This window comes from Coffea eugenioides, chromosome 8 (genome assembly GCF_003713205.1).
Source record: "Coffea eugenioides isolate CCC68of chromosome 8, Ceug_1.0, whole genome shotgun sequence".
NCBI classification, from domain to species: Eukaryota; Viridiplantae; Streptophyta; class Magnoliopsida; order Gentianales; family Rubiaceae; genus Coffea; species Coffea eugenioides.
Genome location: NC_040042.1, coordinates 28,114,082 through 28,131,204, shown reverse-complemented (window position 1 = coordinate 28,131,204; position 17,123 = coordinate 28,114,082). Strand labels below are relative to the sequence as shown.

Below are 17,123 nucleotides of genomic sequence, written 5' to 3'. Positions count from 1 at the left end.
ATTTTGCTAAGAATGGACGCAGAACATGATTCATTAACCTCATGAAGGTACTAGGTGCATTAGTTAGCCCAAAAGAAATCACTAACCACTCATACAATCCATACTTAGTTTTGAAGGCAGTTTTCCATTCATCCCCCTCCTTAATCCTAATTTGATGGTACGCACTTTTGAGATCAATTTTGGTAAAGAACACAGCCTCATGTAACTCATCAAGCATGTCATCTAAGCGAGGTATAGGGTGACGATACTTACCGTGATGGCATTTACGGCTCTACAATCGGTGCACATTCTCCACGTACCATCTTTCTTGGGCACCAGAATGACTGGAACAGCACACGGGCTTAAGCTCTCACGTGCCCATCCTTTGCCAAGCAACTCATCCACTTGCCTTTGCAACTCCTTAGTCTCCTCCGGGTTGCTCTTGTAAGCTGGTCGATTCGGCAATGAAGCCCCAGGGATGAAATCAATTTGATGCTCAATGCCTCTAAGTGGCGGCAATCCACTTGGAACATCTTCGGGGAAGACATCAGCATACTCCTGTAAAAGAGACTTAACCTCGAGAGGTATGTCAATATCAAGTTCATGCACATTCAAAGCTACTTCTTTGCTAATAAGCATAAGAAATGGCTGCTCATCTCTCATCAACTTCCTCACTTTCTTGGCTTTTATTAGGAGCATTTGCTTTCCCTCAATTTTTACCTCACTTGCCGAGCTATCTATAGCCTTTTTCCTCTCCTTTTTTGCCTCGGCTCTCTCATTTTCTTTCCTTTTTGCATTATACTTCTCAAACTCTTGTTGCAATTTCACTTGGTCCTCATGCACTTGTTTGGGGGAAATGGGAGCTAGTGTGACTTTCTTACTGTTGTACAAGAAGCTATACTTATTAGTCACACCATCAAAAGTCACCTGTCTGTCAAACTGCCAAGGCCTACCTAGTATAATGTGACTAGCCTGCATAGGAACTACATCACATAATATTTCATCAGAATATTTATGGATTTGAAAGGATATAAGAACCTGCTTGGTTACTCGAACCTCCCCGGAGTTGTTGAGCCATTGGAGTTTGTAGGGTCGCGGGTGATCCCTTGTAGGCAACTTCAAGTTGTCCACCATGAGTGAACTAGCAACATTTGTGCAGCTCCTACTATCAATAATCACACTACAAAGTGCTTGGTTGACGAAGCACCTAGTGTAGAAAATGTTCTCCCGTTGAAGCTCGTCCTCCTTAACACGTGCAGTTAATGCTCTCCTTGCAACCAATGAAGTCCCAAAATGACCCTCTGGTGCACTAAACTCCTCTTCATTTGGCGATTCCCCATCACTACCTCCGTCAAGAGGTGGCATGCCTTCATGCTCGGTTTCATCCTCACTCACGATCTGACCATTTTGCATCATAATCATAGTCCTTTGATTGGGACATTGACTAGCAATATGGCCTCTACCTTGGCATTTGAAGCATCGAGTATCACGAGCTCTAGCTTGTGCCCTAGGCTCCTCAAATTTTGGAGTAGAAGAGGGTGGCTTACCAACACTAGGGTTGCCCACCTTACCTCCCTCGAATCTCGGCTTTGGTGTAGGAACATTTGGCGAAGGCCGAGAATCATTCCTTGGTTGGAATGGACGGTTGGTAGAGTAGGTGGTATTGCCAAAATTCGATCGAGTGGTACCCCTCCTCTTGAGCCTTTGCTCGACCTTAATAGCTTTGTCTACAAGCTCATGTAACTCCATATAATGTTGAAGCTCCACTCGTTCAACAATATCGGGCCTCAATCCGTTCAAGAATCTTGCCATGGTGGCTTCGGGATCCTCTTGTACATCCGCTCTAAACGTCAGGATCTCCATCTCCTTATGGTACTCATCCACGCTCCGGTTGCCTTGGACCAAGGTTTGTAATCGATGGTACAAATCCCTAGTATAATGTCCAGGTACAAAGTGGGTCCGCATCATGGCTCGGAGCTCGGGCCATGGAATGAGTTCAGGTAGCCCACTTCTCCTTCTAGACTTCTTGATTTGGTCCCACCAAACCACAGCGTACTCGGTAAATGCCATGGTTGCCAACTGTACCTTTTGCAACTCGGTGTAGTTTTGGCAAGAAAAAACCATTTCGATCTTGGATAACCATTCGAGAAAGGCCTCGGGGTCGGACCGTCCTTTGAATTCAGGGATGTTCATTTTAATTCCCTTGAACACATCAGTATGTCCAATATGGTTCCTTTGCCTTGGTCGAATTCGAGGTTCCTCATCATCATCATCATTGTTGGAACCATCGGACTCCTCCACGTCCCTTCGCCTTCACGTGGACTTAGAGGTTTTTGGTGTCCCAGACGCTCGGAGTTGCAGCCACTCATCTTGAATGGGTTCTAGCATGCGTTGAAAACGCCTCTCCATCTGCTCCATCATCTGTTCAAAGTTCATGGAACGGGATACTCATTCGTTTCCACTAGACACGGAGTCTCAAATGTGCCTGCAAGGGTTAGTAGCAAAGGAAAAAAAAGGAATAGGGGAAAAAAAGTGAATTTTTTTTTTTTTGCTTCTTTTTTTTTTTTTGTCACTTCACTCCCTAAGTGTATACTCTCACACTCGTATATGGTCACTCAGATCACTCTAATAGGCTCACCAAAATATTTTCTCACAGCCCCTTGCAAAACCTTGAAGAAAGTAGAGCTCCTCAAGTGCTCAAATTTTAGCTTAAAAATCAAGTTCACACTAGAATTTGATGTTCGTAAAAGTGGAGATTTTCTTGGAAAATAAAATTAGGACACTAAGAATGGAGTAGTAGAATATATTCAAGACTAAAAACTGGAAAAGGAATTGACACAGAAGCTGAAAAAAAAAATTAAGAACGACACTAAAAAAAAAACTCTAACCGACAAGGAAGTTGGTCCTTTTGCTTTGCTGGATTTTCGTGGAATGTATACTCCTGTTCTAGCTGACTCAAGGCCCTGGTTTCCTTTTTGCAGAGGTGCGGACACACCTTAGGAGTAATTCTAGGGAAGGGTCGGCTACCAAATAGAAGACAAGTGAGTTGGAGGGCCACTTGGTCTTGTCGGGTCCCTTTTGGATTTAGAAGTCAATCATGATTGGAAGTCCTCCAGCGGCAGTTCCTCTTTTTTTTTTTTTTTTTTTTTTTGCTCTAGCTGTTCAGCCGAGTGAGTTCCTTTCCTACGTGCTTGAGAAGGGTACCAAGACTGGTGATAAGTATGGCAAGCGGTGGCTATGAATTGGAAGACAAAGTGAAGTAGGAAGCCCCTTCGGTTTTGGAAACCAATCAGGTTTGGAAGTCTAGCGGCTGTTCCCTCAGTTTTTTTTTTTTTCTGTTTTAGATATTCAGCCGACCATGTGCCTCTTCCCAAGTGCTCTATGATTGCACCATAACAGGGATATAAACTTCCCTCTGGCTACTGTGTTCCCCTTTTTTTTTTTCCTTTACAGCAGCAACTTCGGATGAACAAAGGTTCGCGTTATCAATTTCTCTCCCAGGTCTGTGTCGAGCTTGCCCAGGTCTGTTGTGGTAGGTTGTTGCAATTGGCTAGGCTAGGTTTGGTCACAAACGGGTCAAGTACAGCTCCAGGTATCAACCAGCCTTTAACAACCAAGAGTAGTAAACCAAACACAAAAATTTCCAGCAAATAACTTCAAGAATATTGCTGCAATTTTCCAGATTTCAAAGGTTCAAGAATCACTTCAAGAACTCCAAGAAATCTTGAAGTTTTACTTACGAAATTCAAGAACAAGGTACCACTACTTTCCTAGATAACAAACAACTCGGCAAAGACTCAAGACAGATTTAGAAACAACCCGTACACAACCAATAGATACGAACAGAATTTGACAACTTCAAGAGCTGCACTTCGCGACTTGGAAGCGAGCAGCGAGCAGAATCTTTTTTTTTTGTGTGCCCCTTTTTTTTTTGTTTTTAACTCAGGTTGGACTTAATCTCGAGGACAAGAAGATATCAAGTTGTTGAACAATTATCATGCACAAGCAATGAGGCGACAACTTGGACAGAATTTTCAGTGAAAGTGCGGCAAGACAGAACTTGCTATTGACTCAATATTTTGTGCGACTTGGGAGCATGACAATTCAGCACCGACTGACTCCTTATCCTGCTGGACCCACGCGGTGGAAACAATATAGCAAGACACGAGCGGATTTAACACACAAGACTCAATGGAATTGGAATTAATAGAACACGGACAGATTACACAATTCCAAGGTCACAGTTCGCGACTTGGAAGAAGTCACCGACCAGGAAGCTCTCCCTTTTTTCTTTTTTTTTTCGTGTGTGTAACGAACGATGAGATACTGGCACAAACTAAATCAAACACGACACAATTAATTTCCAAAAATTCTAGGAGTTCAAACGACACCAAGACAGGACCAATAATGGTGACCAGAATTGAAAACAAGGGAAACTCGCGGCCAGGAACTCACGGACAGAATGCGACGTGCAACGAGAAATTTTCTTTTTCTTTTTTTGGAACTAACGAAACAGACACTGTTATTCTTGGTTTTGATGATCACAAAGTACTTTGAAATGTTTATCTAACTCTCTTCAAATACAAGTGTTTTTTTGCCTATCAAAGAATCAGGTACGAATATGTCAAGAAATGAAAATCAACCAAAAGAAGAAGCAAAAACAGGACACTCATGTCGGACGTCCGAAGGAATCTGTCGGACGTCCGAAAGGATGAAGAACATTAAGAAGAAGATTCTGTCGGACGCTCGTGAGGAAGCATCGGACGTCCGGATGGATCGGACGCACTCCTCGGGCGCACATCGATCGCATCGGACGTCCTAAAAATTCCACGAAGCTTTGGTAACTCTCTGGACGACGTTCGGACACAGAAGCTCGGACGATAAAATCACATCGGACGTCCGAACAACAACTTGACTATTTTTCAGACGATGGGATCGGATGATGACTAATCTTTCGGACGTCCGACAGCCCCAACGGCTAGCTGACTCTTCATCTGCCTTCTATCCGTTGGAAGCATTAATGAAGCCCATTCTTGGTTACCTTTAAATACAAACGATTCTGAATCAGTGGGGGACTTTTGCACACTTTGTTTACAAGATCTCAAGAGATATTTTAGTTAGAAAATAGTCTCCAAAGCTAGATTTGTTCTCCAAGTGGTGTGAATTTCTTGTGAGCATTTCTCTTGTGGTTGAAAGTTTCATTAGTGTAGTTTTGTTGAGGGTTATCTGAGTGATTGTAAAACTTCTTAGTTTGACTAAGTGAGGCTTAGGGCAAGGAGGAAGTGCTCCCTCCATTGTACATCTAGTTGATCATCTTTCATCAAAGAGAAGTTGCTCAACCTAGTGATTGGTCTTCAAGTTTGAGGAAAGCTTGGTAGATAATCGGTTTGATATTCTATCTTATTCTTTTTGTTTAATAAAATTCTCATTGCTTATCTATACTTGTTTTACGAATCAATATTGCTCTCTTCTTCTAATCTACTTGATTGATCATTACTAGAAAAGAAGGTAAATTTTTATTAAGCAAAAAATTGTATAAATTTGATTAAGATTTTAATCAACCTAATTCACCCCCCTCTTACGTTGTCTTTGGGCCTTACAATTGGTATCAGAGCTTGGTCTCCTAGAGATTAAGCTCAAACGGCTTGGAGTAAAGATGACAACCAGTCATGCTATATTTGTTGAGGGGCAATCTGTTACTAGGCCTCCCATGTTCAGTGGCTCCAATTATGTTAGTTGGAAAGAAAGGATGATTATTTTTTTGTAATCTATTGATATTGAGCTATGGTTTATTATGAGTGAAGGACCGCATGAAGCTAACTTTCTTGATGCAGATACAGGGTTGCTTCGGCCAAAAACGAGAGCTGAAATGAATGCTCAAGATAGGACTAACCTCACATTGAATGCCAAGGCCATGAATGTTCTTTATAGTGCCTTAGATTCAAATGAATCAATTAGAGTAAAAGGTTGTAAATCGGCCAAAGAAATGTGGGATAAGCTAAGAGAAATCCATGAGGGTGGTGACAACGTGAGAGAACAGAAAAATGCTATCTTGGTCACAAAATATGAATCATTTAAAATTGAACATCTTGAGAATATTGACAAAATGTATTGCAGGTTCAATGACTTGATCAAAGATCTCGAGGTGTTGGGCAAAGAGTACACCTTGGGAGAGAAGAACAGGAAAATTCTCAATGCATTGGGCAAAGAATGGGAAAATAAAGTGACTACAATAGAGGAGGCTAAGGATTTAAATTCTGTGCCTATTGAATCTCTCATTAACTCACTAACCTCTTATGAGTTGAAACTGAAATCTAAAGTGCAGGAGGAAGAGGATGTTAGAGCAAAGAGAAATATTGCTCTAAAGACTACTCAAAGTGAAGATGATCCAGCTCACTTGGATGATGAAGACTCGGATAGTGATGATAATGATCTTGCTCTCATCACAAGAGGCTTCAAGAGAATCTTGAATAAAAGGAAGTTTAGAAAGGGAGGACCTAGCAATCAATTTCAAAATTATTCATCAAATGCAAGGAACAAAGGAAAATAAGAATTCAACAAGAAGCTAGTGGACAAATGTTATGAATGTGGACAGTCTGGACACTATGCAAACGAATGCCCCATGAAGAAAATAAAAGATGGGAAAGCTGATCGAAAGCCAAGATTCAACAACTTCCAAATTACTTGGAATGAATGCAACTCTGAAGGGGAAGTTGAAGAAGAGGAAGAATCAGCTCAAATGGCCTTCATGGCTATTGGAGATAATGAGGTAACTTCCATACACTCTCAATCTGAAAGTGATGATGAAGAAGATGATGATCTTGAATCCTTTGTTGAAAAACTGCATAATGCCTTGAAGGAATCTTATGATAAAAACAAGCAGCTAAAACAGAAAATTACTTTTCTCATTCATGAAAATACAAGTCTTCTTCAACAAAATAAACAACTAAAGACTGACAATGATTGTCTTGTAAGAGCCGAATTTAATGTTCAAAATGAGCTTGATAGAAAGACAAATATTTGTAAAATACTGAAGGAAAGACATGGTGATTTGAAGAAAAGAATGGACAACTTGGATGAGACTTTGAAAGCAAGAAAATAAGATTTTCTCAAAAAAAACATGTCATCTACCTTTCTTACTGCTCATCAAAGAACATTAGCACGCAACAAAAATGCACATGGTTTCACAACATATAGAAGAAGTGGATTGAGATATGTCAAACCAGTACATGTTAAGGACTCTTCCATTATGTGTGATTTTTGTTGTCAAAAAGGGCATTTGAAAGGAGATTGCTATGTGAAAAGAAATCTGAACAAAGGGATGAAATGCATGTGGTTAGTGAGATACAATGCTAACTATTGTGGACCCAAAAATTAAAAAGGGTACCAAACATTTTCTCTTTTCAGGAAAAAGGCTCAAACAAGTCCAAATGGTTTATTGATAGCGGCTGCTCAAGGCATATGACCGGTGATCCCTCTTTGTTCATAAAGCTAAAATCAAAATCAAGTGGAAAGGTGACATTCGGTGATGATGTGAAAGCTAAGACAATTGGAATAGGTGATGTTGGTAAGGATGGTGAAACTTTTGTTCATAATGTGCTCTTAGTTGATAACTTAGGTTATAACTTGCTTAGTGTTAGTCAATTGTGTGATAAAGACTTGAATGTGTTGTTTAAAAAGCATGAATGCATTGTGCTTGATTCCAAATATAATGTTGTGTTCAAAGGTAAGAGGTTTAACGACATATATATTGTGGTTCTTGATAAAATTGATTCATCTAACTTCAAATGTCTTAAAGCTTCAAATGATGATCCTTGGTTGTGGCATAGGAGACTTTGTCATTTTAACATGGATTTACTAAAGGAAATTTCGAAAAAGGAACTGGTTAGAGGCTTGCCAAAAATTAGTTTTGAAAAGGATAAAATTTGTGATGCATGTCAATTTGGAAAGCAAACAAAAGTTTCTTTTAAACCAAAGAAGTGTGTATCAACTTCTAAACCTTTAGAACTCTTGCATCTTGACTTATTTGGTCCTACTCAAATCACTAGCTTGGGAGGTAAGAAATACTGCTTTGTGATTGTGGATGATTATTCTAGATATACTTGGGTGATATTTCTTGCTCATAAGGATGATGCCTTCAAGAATTTCACTTCATTGTTTGCTAAAGTGCAAAATCTGCTTGGCTTTAAAATTGTTAGAATTAGAAGTGATAATGGAACGGAATTCAAGTATTGTGGTTTTCCAGAATTTTGTGATCATAATGGCATAACCCATGAGTTTTCTATTGCAAGAACTCCACAACAAAATGGTGTTGTAGAAAGGAAAAATAGGACACTACAAGAGGCTGCTAGAACTATGTTAAGTGAATGTAGTTTACCAAAATACCTTTGGGCTGAAGCTGTAAACACTGCATGTTATGTGATGAATAGAATCCTTTTGAGACCCATTTTGAATAAAACATCTTATGAACTGATTTTTGATAAGAAACCTACGGTCGGATATTTCAAAGTCTTTGGTTGTAAATGTTTTATTTTAAATCTAAAGGAACATCTTGGTAAGTTTGAGAAAAAATCTGATGAAGGAATATTTTTGGGTTATTGTGAGAACAAAAGAGGATATAGAGTCTTTAATAGAAGGACTCTTGTGATAGAAGAAGCCATTCACATAACATTTGATGAAACTAATGATGATAATTCCAAAAGATCGTGTGAGGATGATGATGTAGGTGTTCGTGAAGGAATGGAAAAGCTGAAAATTGGTGATGAAGGAATTTCTAAACCAGCAGCAATGGAAATGATGAATGAAGCTCATAATGATCAAGAAAAGGGTGATGAAGATGAGAATGATGATTCAGTCAAAGACCTTCCCAATGCTTGGAAATTTAGCCAAAATCATCCAAGAGAGCTTATAATTGGTGATCCATCCGAAAAGGTAAAGACTCGTTCTTCATCTAGAAAATTGATAGACAATTTTGCTTTAGTTTCTCTTTTTGAACCCAAAAATATCAATGATGCTTTAAAGGATGATAACTGGATTTTGGCTATGCAAGAGGAACTTAATCAATTTGAGAGAAATAAGGTTTGGACACTTGTTGATAGACCTCAAAATCAACCTATCATTGGCACAAAGTGGATATTTAGAAATAAATTGGATGATAAAGGTGTTGTTGTAAGAAATAAAGCCAGATTAGTTGTTAAAGGATATGTACAAGAAGAAGGAATTGATTTTGATGAAACATTTGCTCCCGTAGCGAGATTAGAATCTATTAGAATGCTTCTTGCTTTTGCTTGTTTCAAAGGTTTCAAATTGTTTCAAATGGATGTTAAAAGTGCCTTTTTAAATGGTTTTATTGATCAAGAAGTATATGTGGATCAACCCCCCGGTTTTGAAAATATAAAATTTCCAAGTCATGTGTTTAAACTATCTAAAGCATTATATGGTTTAAAACAGGCTCCAAGAGCTTGGTATGAAAGATTAAGTGGTTTCTTGATTGAAAATGGTTTCAAAAGAGGTATTGTGGACACCACACTTTTTACTAAGCAAGTGTTAAATGACCTTCTTATTGTGCAAATATATGTTGATGATATTATTTTTGGTGCTACTAATGAGTATCTATGCAAGGATTTTTCCACCACTATGCAAAGTGAATTTGAAATGAGTATGATGGGAGAATTAAATTTCTTCCTTGGACTTCAAATACATCAAGCCCTTGAGGGAATTTTTATAAATCAAGCAAAATATACCAAGGAATTGCTGAAAAAGTTTGGCATGGAGGACGCAAAGCAAGTTGGAACTCCAATGTGCACTTCTACAAAACTTGACAAAGATGAAAAAGGTAATCATGTGGATGAAAAGCACTATAGAGGTATGATCGGAAGCTTACTTTATTTAACCGCAAGTAGACCCGATATTATGTTTGATGTTTGCTTGTGTGCTAGATTTCAATCTTGTCCAAAAGAATCACATTTGAATGCTGTTAAAAGGATTTTTAGGTATTTGAAAGGTACATTAGACTATGGTCTTTGGTATGCTAGATCTAGTGAGTTTGCACTATATGGATATTCGGATGCTGATTTTGGAGGTTGTCGTGTAGATAGAAAGAGTACTAGTGGAACTTGTCACTTTCTTGGTAATTGTTTAGTCTCTTGGTTTAGCAAGAAACAAAATGCAATCTCTTTGTCCACAACCGAAGCGGAATATATTGCCGCTAGTGCATGTTGTGCTCAACTTTTATGGATGAAGCATACCTTGAATGATTTTGGATTGTCGTATGACTGCATGCCTATATTCTGTGATAATACTAGTGCTATTAATTTGACCAAAAATCCAATTCAACATTTTAGGACAAAGCATATAGATATAAAGCACCACTTTATTCGAGATCTTGTTCAAAAAGGTGAAATTTGTGTAAATTATGTTTGTTCTAAAGATCAATTTGCTGATATTTTTACCAAAGCTTTGCCATTAGATCAATTTATTCATCTAAGATCAAAATTAGGGTTAATCGAAAAATCATCTTAAATTTTTCATAGCCTTCGGACGTCCGAAAGAGGATGAACGGACGTCCGATGATGTTCTTCAGCTATTTTCCCAGAATGCACCTGTTCGGACGAAAATGTCGGACGCACGATTTCGTTCGGCCGTCCGACAGTACAACGGCTCATTTTTTAAAAGTAATTTTCTTAGTCATTTGCTTCAAACTCTTCTTCTTCTATTTCCTCTCGGACGAAAACCCTTTCATCTCTCGCCCTCAAATTCATACCATTCTAAAGCTCTCATTCCCAAATTGACTCAAACAAAACTTTTCCTGATTGATTGCGATTCATTTCACCGAATCGCATAACATTTCGTAAATTCTCAAATTTTCCTCAAAACCCTACTTTCTCATAACCGCTCTGTCAAATCTTGTTCAAGGCCTTTTTGTCCCAAAAAATTCTGTGTGATTCACTTCCATACTACTGTGTGCATCATTTGCATCCTTCATTCCACACATTTCGCACAATGGTGAATCTAAGAGGAGGGAAGGTCACTGCCGGACGCAAACACCCACTCAGGGATGAGGATGATGATCTTCCTACGGTCAAACGATCATCCAAACGCTTCAAGAGAGGAGCTGTAAAGGGTCGAATGAAACAGCCTACATCACAACCCTCCCCTCAGCCTGAATTTGGACAGGGAACCTCATCTCAACCGCCTACAAAATCAACCACACTCCCTACATTCTTTGATGATGCTGCAAAAGACAAACACTCCTGGATATCCCAAAAAGGTGTCATTCCTCAACGCACTATAAATTCTTCTGAATTTCGCCAAATAGGTTTAGAATCCATTCTGAGTCTGTTTGCTTTCCAGAAATGGTCACATCTCATTTCTATGCCCAATGTTTATTACCCTGAAATGCTGTATCAATTCTTTGCTAATCTTAGGAAAGGCACTGACCAAACTGAGATTATGTCCAGGGTTAATGGGGTAGACTTAGTCTTTGATTCTGAAATTGTGAATGATATTTTAAAAACTACTATTGAACCTGGATGCAAGAGTAAAATTGCAAATTTCTTTTCCTATGAAGAGCATCCTACTGCTGATAATCATTTTGATGGGGCTAAGATGTTGACTTATTTTAAAAGAAGTTTTTCTTCCCCTGCTGATGCTAAACTGAATGATCTTACCCCTGTGAATCTAATTGCTTTTTCAATCATTTCAAACCTGCTTGTGCCTACTGATGGCCATAAAACAGATGCAAACAAAATGGAGTTGTATCTCTTTTACTGTTTTCGAGAAAAGATTCGTATTGATTTTGGTTTTGTCATGTGCAAGTTCTTACTTCGCTATGCAACTGATTCTCGCAGAAAATTATCTTATGGAAAATTTCTTCAAAAGATTTTTGAATTTTACAAAGTACCAATTCTAGGTGTTTGTCCCAAAGAAGCATCTTCTTATGCCTTTACCAAAGGATATTTTGAAAGGAAAAATCTTGTCTTTAAGGATAATCTATGGGCTTATAAGGGGGCATCATCTAGTGAACATAGGTCTAAGGCTGCACATGATCCTTCATCTGTTGCACTCACTCCCATTCATCCTAGGAAGTCTGCCACTAAGGCATCTTCCTCCTCCAATGATGAAGTGATTGAGCTCCTTCGTGAACTCAAACAGCATGTTCTTCTTCTGGAACATGGTCTAATGCTCACCATGTCCTCTGAGCAACAAACAGCCTACCTAGACAAAAAGAACCTTCTTTTTCCCCCACCTGTAGTTGAGGAAGTTTCCCATGACAAAGAGCCTCGCCCCACTGATCCAAGTTCATCAATTCCAGACCCGAGCTCATCAACTCCAGTGACTCCTAATGGCCCTTCCACATCAGATAAAGGCAAGGCACCTGTTGAAGAAGCTGCTGAAGCTGATGAAGAAACTGAAGAGGAGGACCTCTCCCAATATCAGCTTTCTCGAAGGACACCTGGATCCACCTAGTTCATCATTTAGGATCACATAGGGTCATTTGCATCTTGTTTTGTCTATTTCATGTGTTTCTAGTGCTTGTGGTGTTCAACAATGAATATGTAGATGTAATACTTATGTTTATGTTGTGTTCGTTCAGTACTTTTTAATGGATGATTATGGCTGTAATGGTTATGGATATCTGGATGAATGTTTAAGTATTTTGAATGATGAATGTGTGGATGTGATGAATGTTTTTTGTGATGAATGATATATGTGATTGATTGGCCTTTTGTGATGACAAAAAGGGGGAGAACTGGATTGGATTGATTGATGATTTAATTGAATTAGTTTTATGGATTGAATTGGTAAAATTGGTATCAGAATGTTGGATGTTGGCTGCTTAATTGTTATGTTTTTGGATAATTGATTAATTCGGTAGGGTAGCCAAGTGAGGGGGAGTTTTTCAAATTTTTGCTCTATGATCCACTAAGTAAGGGGGAGTTTTTGTCAATTGAGAAAGGGGGAGCTTATATTGCAATCATCAAATCTCATTTCAAACCATTGTTTTGTCATCATCAAAAAGGGGGAGAATGTTATTCTTGGTTTTGATGATCACAAAGTACTTTGAAATATTTATCTAACTCTCTTCAAATACAAGTGTTTTTTTGCCTATCAAAGAATCAGGTACGAATATGTCAAGAAATGAAAATCAACCAAAAGAAGAAGCAAAAACAGGACACTCATGTCGGACGTTCGAAGGAATCTATCGGACGTCCGAAAGGATGAAGAACTTTAAGAAGAAGATTCTGTCGGACGCTCGTGAGGAAGCATCGGACGTCCGGATGGATCGAACGTACTCCTCGGACGCACATCGAACGTGTCGAACGTCTTAAAAATTTCACAAAGTGTTGATGACTCTCTGCCAAGATTCTGTCGGACGCTCGTGAGGAAGCATCGGACGTCCGGATGGATCGGACGCACTCCTCGGACGCACATCGATCGCATCGGACGTCCTAAAAATTCCACGAAGCTTTGGTAACTCTCTGGATGATGTTCGGACACAGAAACTCGGACGATAAAATCACATCGGACGTCCGAACAACAACTTGACTATTTTTCGGACGATGACTAATCTTTCGGACGTCCGACAGCCCCAACGGCTAGCTGACTCTTCATCTGCCTTCTATCCGTTGGAAGCATTAATGAAGCCCATTCTTGGTTACCTTTAAATACAAACGATTCTGAATCAGTGGGGGACTTTTGCACACTTTGTTTACAAGATCTCAAGAGATATTTTAGCTAGAAAATAGTCTCCAAAGCTAGATTTGTTCTCCAACTGGTGTGAATTTCTTGTGAGCATTTCTCTTGTGATTGAAAGTTTCATTAGTGTAGCTTTGTTGAGGGTTATCTGAGTGATTGTAAAACTTCTTAGCTTGACTAAGTGAGGCTTAGGGCAAGGAGGAAGTGCTCCCTCCATTGTACATCTAGTTGATCATCTTTCATCAAAGAGAAGTTGCTCAACCTAGTGATTGGTCTTCAAGTTTGAGGAAAGCTTGGTAGACAATCGGTTTGATATTCTATCTTATTCTTTTTGTTTAATAAAATTCTCATTACTTATCTATACTTGTTTTTCGAATCAATATTGCTCTCTTCTTCTAATCTACTTGATTGATCATTACTAGAAAAGAAGGTAAATTTTTATTAAGCAAAAAATTGCATAAATTTGATTAAGATTTTAATCAACCTAATTCACCCCCCTCTTAGGTTGTCTTTGGGCCTTACAGACACGAATTAAGACACAAAAGGAGGATAAACGATGTTACCAACAAGCTAGCTCTGATGCCAGCTGATACGAATCTCGTTGGTGAGGAGATTCGCGACCCAAGATCGCTTGTTGGATTTGACGTCGGGTGCAAGAAATGGTGGCAGCGGAAACCCTACGACCCCTCTAATCCCCGTGACTACGAACTTGTTGATACTATCTCAACGCGTAATCAAACGAATTAGTGAACCTCAGGCAAGTGTAGAAGGCACCACAATTCAAGTGCGATTCTTGAATTGATAAGCCGAACAAGAACACTAGAGTATAACTCTAAGTTGTTCAAGAATTGCTCGAAAGCTATGGAGAAAACTCTCTCAATATTTTTTATCATAAAAGTGTCTCTCTTTGTGGGAGTAATGGGGTGCCTTATATAGGCTACAAGTAAACCCTAAACTAGTAAGGAAAAGGAACTAAATGTGTGCTAATATGGGCCCTCGATGGGTCGGGCCTCATGTGGGCTTTCCCTCCAAGGCAGCTCACCTTAACAAATAATGATGACTAAAAAGCAATCTTACCCTTGTCATTTCTATGTGCAACATGCACTTAGCCAATTATTCAATCTTATCAACTAATGTGGAATTAAATGACTATAATGCGAATCTCGCTAACTAGGGTTTGGTAAGACCCTAGTACTCAGGTGTAGCTTCAATGCTCAATACCGGACCGCGATCACCTTCACTTGAGTGTATGAATCCTTCAAAGGACTTGTGTATGGCCTGAATAAGTACATTGAGTTGCTCACGAAGTCTCTTTGCTCGAGCTCTAGTAATGGATCCACTTGGGGCTCGCACGCGATCCTCACCCCCTTGATCACTTGAGATATTGTAGACTCGGTCACAGACGATGATGCTATCATTTACCTCATATGCACTCTCAAGTATTACCCAACAATTCTCACTAACAACTTCATCTTTTCACTTTTCAGCTTGAATGACAACTTTCTCAATCTCAACCCTTTGAACTGGCTTTTTCTTTTGTTTTTCTTGAAGAAGACGTTGGTAAAACTCAAATGCAGCCTTAGACTTTGAGGAAATTGATGTAATAGATTCCTTATCTCTTTTGAGTGGTCTTTCCTCCTTTGGTTCACCATATGTTGACCAATTGCGAGAACTTTTAATCTCCACAGCTTGGTTATGGTCATGAGACCTCTCAAACGAACAAGCTGATTTGGTGTAAAATAAGCTCTATTTAGATGCTTGGCACATCCTCTTTTGGTTTTCCATATAGTCGTCACAAGTGCGCTTGTGTCTCTCTTAAGCTCGTAGTGCATGATCACAATCCATCTCCTCCTTGAGGGTACAAAACTCATGGTTTGATTTTTTAGCATGGCTAAGATTGAATGGAACCCCTCCTCTGGCAAGATTCATTCTCAATTCTATCAAGCCTTTTATGCATGAGTTGGACTGATTTGTCTAACCTCCATTCAAGGTCCTCCAATATGGATTCCAACATAAGGGTAGGATCAAAGTAGTGTGAACTCCCTTTGGTGGATCCTTAACCTGCAAAAAAGGTTAGCAAACAAAGGAAAGTTTCCTCACAACACACCCTCACGTGTATGCACTATCACTTGTGTATCACTCAAGTATTTAATTCACTATAATAGGCTCACCAAGCAACTCTCTTGGTTGTTGATCTCCTTACTTGAAAAAATCAGAAGTTTCTCAAATAGTTCAATGACTTACCCAACAGCGCACAAAGAAGTGACATAGGTGAAATTGGTACCTTGAGTTGAGATTTGAATACAAAAAGAACAGATCTGGACGACTCAAAAGTGTTGAAAATATGCTGAAAATTTACAGATTTGATTCATGGAGAATGGAACTCGAAGACCCTAACAAAATTTGGTGAAACCCGAAGAGATTTGATGCTAGTTTGTGCGGACCAGATTTAAGACACAATTTACACTTGACTTATTGCTGGAATTAGACACCAAAAACCTGATTTGATTTGGTGCTTAATTCAGCCAAGAAAGATACAATACAAGGAGGACTCGATCTGAGCTATTTTATTTTCCAGCTTGCATCCTTTGTTGGCAATTATTTTTGATAAAACCAAACAGCTGTTCCTTCGTCCTTGTAATGACCATAGGTAGTCCAAGATATTTACCTTGGTTTACCATTTGGACATTTCCTAACTTTCTGCACACAGCAACTTTCTCCCCGTCCGGTGTGTTCTTACCGAAAAACACGGATGATTTGTCATAGTTTACCATCTGACCAGAGCCTCTTTCATATGTGACTAGAACGTTCATGAGTTCCTCAGCTTGATCTGGGCTGGCTTTGCAAAAAACTAAAGTATCATCAGCAAAGAACAAATATGATACTGATGGGCCTCTTCGACTGATACTAATACCTGATATCAGTTTGCTTGCCTCAGCTCATAGGTTGTTTGCCGTTCATAGGTTGTTCCTTGTTGAATCTGTTCATACCTTTAAGACCATTGTTACTTCATGTTTTGGTCTAGAATTTCTTGTTTATTTGTGTTGTTTTTCAATGGTTTTGTTCCATAAAATTCAAAAAAAAAAGGGAAGAAAATAATTCCAGCCGCTTGGGTTTTCCATAGTCGCGACAGCTTAGGATTTCTGTTTCTCATTTCTGCCAGCACTTGTTCTTGCTGTTTTCTTTCAGTTTTAGTCTCAAAAATTTGTGTTATCATTGGTTCTTGTTTGTTGTTAGAATTTTGGGTTTGTTAAAGAGGAAATCAGTTGTTATTCTTGAAAAAGAACTTGCTGGTCTAACCTTCTTGAAGGAAACAGAAACTGGTTGTTGGAATTCTTGGTTCTTACGTGTTGAATTGGAAGACTTGGACTGATTGTGTATAAATTTCTTGGAACTTGAATCCAAACTACAGATTTCTGGAATTTCTTCATTGTTCAAGTGACAAC

The 17,123-nt window shown here is 39.0% G+C and overlaps 1 protein-coding gene across 1 annotated transcript; it reads right to left on the bottom strand.

The window, feature by feature from the left end:
- Positions 1–222: 222 nt before the first annotated feature.
- LOC113780485 lies at positions 223–2,172 on the bottom strand. Its single transcript, XM_027326284.1, has one exon. It carries the CDS (start codon positions 2,170–2,172, stop codon positions 223–225), a length of 1,950 nt encoding a protein of 649 aa, XP_027182085.1.
- Between the last annotated feature and the right edge of the window lie 14,951 nt (positions 2,173–17,123).